At 42.0% G+C, this 3,928-nt stretch overlaps 1 protein-coding gene across 1 annotated transcript; it reads right to left on the bottom strand.

The window, feature by feature from the left end:
* Positions 1-323: 323 nt before the first annotated feature.
* On the bottom strand, positions 324-3,148 carry T265_15775 (hypothetical protein; the record flags this gene model as incomplete). Its single annotated transcript, XM_009179112.1, has 2 exons — positions 324-371; positions 2,072-3,148. Coding segments are annotated over 2 exons (1,125 nt in total), but the record flags the coding sequence as incomplete, so codon positions are not given.
* Between the last annotated feature and the right edge of the window lie 780 nt (positions 3,149-3,928).

Raw genomic sequence — 3,928 nt, 5'->3', positions numbered from 1 at the left:
TGCTCTTCAAAAATAAATGATAGTAGTAGATAATCCTTGATATAACGCCGAACACATCTGAGCAATAAAGGGAATGGGGCTGACTGAATAACTTTGGGCGTAGTAAGAGATAAGTCTGCAGAATCCAAATTGACACACCCCAGAGCAATGAGACTAGCGTTATTCATTCCAGCGAGTTACAAGTAATATCGTATCCTTTCCAACTGTAATACTACTAAGAGCGCGAGCATTTACAAAGTGCCAATTTGCGTCACTAAAAATAGCACATTTATCATGAAAACCGGTGAAAAAATCAGCTTCGGTTTATAAACCACCAAACTTACATAAGAAAAGTAGCCTGCAGTCATCCATGAAGCGCCATCTGGGACAAACTACAATCAATAGAAGGAAAACAATTATTTCAAACTTCCGCAAAAACCAATTGAACTTGTTTAAATACACTTATTTGCAAACTAAGGCGGTGTTAACAGAAGACCAAGGGGAATCTCACCAGAACCTACCATTTATGTTATTGTTCCAGACTAGTATTATGTTCTGTCAGGAAAACATTTGAATTTGTGATCATAATTAATCCGGTTGAATTGGTGAAATGGACGCAGGAAAATTCGAAACCATCACTCTCAAATCTGGAAGTTTTCAATTGAATTCGATTCACGACTTCTCCTGACCTTCGCTTATCGTACTCACTAAAATGTGCATAGGGTGCTCACCCCAGGTGTGCACGCTAAAATGGACCGAATTCTCTTGCTCAGAGTTTTGGTCGTCAGAGCTTTGTCATTCATTTGGTCGCTTCCCTTCAGAGCATTCGCAATAGGGCTTCCTTGCATACCATGACGGTTAGAAAGACACGAATTGATCGGTTTTCACCGCAACATTCAACTTTATCTTGTCATTAAAGGTGCAGTTTATGAAATAATCTTTGAGCACAAATAGTAGTTAATGTGCTATGGGTCCTTCTTATGCACCTCAAAATGTGTAATGAAGCACATCATGCCTCTGAGCTGCACAGTTAGACGAAGAACCATCACATTCAACAGCTCTGTGCTGCTGAGCGCACCTATGTTCGCCTGTGGAATATTCAAACCTGATAACTGATTTCTGGTTTGCCGTTGCAAATGAGTTACCAGGATTGTCGTGAGAAACTGCAAAGATAGGCCCTCTGAAAGTAGTAACCACAGATGTAGATTTATACTAATCTTTTGTATCGGTACAGTTTTGAAAGCAACGATTATGCATGTTCCAGTGAAGGACTGATCAGTGTGGACGCCTTGAGTTCAGAAACGAGGATTGCGGATAAAAAGAATGTAACTTGAGCACAGAAGTGGTGAGAACACCTGAGTTCATTTCATATTATTACCCAGAGCAATATGTAATGCCGGGCGATGCATGTGGCCGCATTCTGCATGGGGACCTGAAGTTCAGGTCTCTTGCTATCGTGGGAAATTCTAATTATAGAGGGCACATATGGAAACTGTCTAATAGGCATCTTCAGACCGATCTATCCAACCTTATATTGGAATAACACATCACAGTGTACACACAAAAACAACTAAAAACATGTTCCTGGTATCACAGGCTAACCGGAAACCGTCAAAGCAGCGTCCGTGTGGAGTGAACCGCAGAATAGGGGTTTGAATGCCTCAAAAAATTCTTAGCCTGCCTCCAGTTGCATACTAGTAGTCCCCTGTGTATCTTCAATTTCATCCATAGCTGAAGTTTGTGAGTGATTTCGCATCCCTTAATGCAGACTTTCTTGGTGATATTATCCTTCGCGATCACCAAAACGAGTCTCACGAATAACCAAGTCTTGGCTGTTTCTGTCTTTTGCAGTTGGAGTGATAAGGGTATACCGTCAAATGACAAAACTACACCAGCTCAAGCATTTCCGTCAAAACTTTGTTCTTTCAACCAATTCAAAAGAAACCAATGATTTAGATTTGATTTGGGTTTGGAAATCATGTTCAGTTCAATGATTACAATGTCTTCACTTTATGTGAGCGTTACACCACGTATCTATGTGAACTGACACTTATTAGATTGAAAATTAGGTCCACAGAGAATACCAACTCACAAAAACTTGCGGCTGCGATCCCGGAGTAGCTTGTACATTAAAGTCGACAAAAACTGGCACGTGAAGAATCGTCTGTAATTTTTTGGTTGCGTTCATCCATGACCAGTCCGGTTTCATTGGTATGTTTGTGGAGATATCGTAGCGCTGAAACATTCGGTTTGGCCATTTCACTGTGCTATTTGTGTTTCCGCTTGCCCCGGTTTCATTCGTTGCATTCTTATCCAAAATCCAGATTCCGCCAATGGCTGGCGCGACGGTGGAAATGAACGAGCGCGTTCCAAGCCAGTCCCTCATTGTCCGATGCGTGCAAGATTGGTACCACTGGGCAACCTTGAATTTCGCTGAACCTCGTTTCGTATACTGAGTAGAATAAATGTGGTCAAGACCAGAAATAATTGCATGTATGTTAATCTGAGTCAAGTGATCTATGGCTGGTCGGTGAACTCGCAAAAGCCGACCCGCTTTTTCCTTGTTCAAATGCATTACTGATCCCTGTTTGAAGCCTAATTGGTAGGCTTGGCTTCCTTGAGCAGTTGGTGTATCCGGCTCAGTGGTCGGTTGGTGTGGCCGGAAATGAAGCCCACATGCGTACCGATAGAAGTTGTCACACGGCGAAACCGAGGTATTCATTTTTTCACGTAACAAGCCAGCTGCTTTGAGACAGCGGTGGGACTGACACTGATGACTGCGGAGCCAGCGGTCGTAACTAATATTTTTTCGGTCAACGAATAACACGGTGAGAACAAGGATAAAGAGTAAGATAACCACGCATCTTAGGACGCAATGAATTACGGAGTTTTGCTTGCTGAATAGCTGCTGCTTAGCAGAATTCCAATTGATCGAACGAAGCTTATAGACTAGTTGTCGGACGACCAGGCCGGGGCGTGCAAATAAGGCAGACTTATTCTTCAATCCATTTGCAGTGGCAGCTGTACCACTGAACATTTGATAGTTGAAGTGATCTGCGTAGTACGCGACGTTTGGTGTGCTGCATTCTATTTCTTCTACAAGAGCAGCACCGGTATCTTTTTCCAGACGTAAAGCTTGGACAACATTGAACGGTGAAAAGAATTCCATGCTTACCCGATCCAGTATCAAAGGGACTGCTTTTCGCTGTAGTCGGTTTATTCGAGTCCGACATTACGATAATCCGAAAAGTATTAGTGTCAGTATATTGTTGCGTAGCAAGAAGAGAACAATTTCATCCTACGTTAGTCTAATGAGATAGTGGTTATATTGGTGATGTGAACTAACCAATCAAAATTTGAGAAGCCTGTGCAGTTTTGTTGTCCTCTTCCACAAGCGTGCTGACCGACATTACCAGCATTTACGAAATGACATTTGGTGATGTACATCTCTGTGTGACCCCAAATTAACATAATGTAGCCAACCAAATAGCAGATAAGCGTTTTGGTGAAACGGCTGATGAGTTGGTTGAAAGTTTGCATGAACATTCAGCACATTCAACAAAACGTTGTTCGTCACGTGTGCACTACTGAGGTTCACTTGTAACGTGATGAAAAGCAGTGAACCAGATCTCTATTGACATAAGTGATGACTTATTAGAAGTGCCATTTGGGTTGCACAGTACAATTGCCTCCACGTACAACTAAAACATACTTTGAAATGCCAAAAACATAAATCGATACTATGGAGAAGGACCAGCGTATGACCAAAACAGTGCAAACAACTTTCTCGTCTCCAATTTCCTTTGGGCAAGACCCGACGGAGAGTATTAATGAGTTCAGCATATTTTAGTAAGGAATCACTATATATCGAAAATCACCATTGATCACTTGCCACTTTATTGAGATCCACTTGGTTGATGGTGTAAATTTTACAGGGGAAGAGTGCTCA

This window comes from Opisthorchis viverrini, assembly GCF_000715545.1.
Source record: "Opisthorchis viverrini unplaced genomic scaffold opera_v5_1317, whole genome shotgun sequence".
NCBI classification, from domain to species: Eukaryota; Metazoa; Platyhelminthes; class Trematoda; order Opisthorchiida; family Opisthorchiidae; genus Opisthorchis; species Opisthorchis viverrini.
Note: the sequence above shows the minus strand (reverse complement) of the source record. Positions and strands in the feature narration are given on the sequence as shown.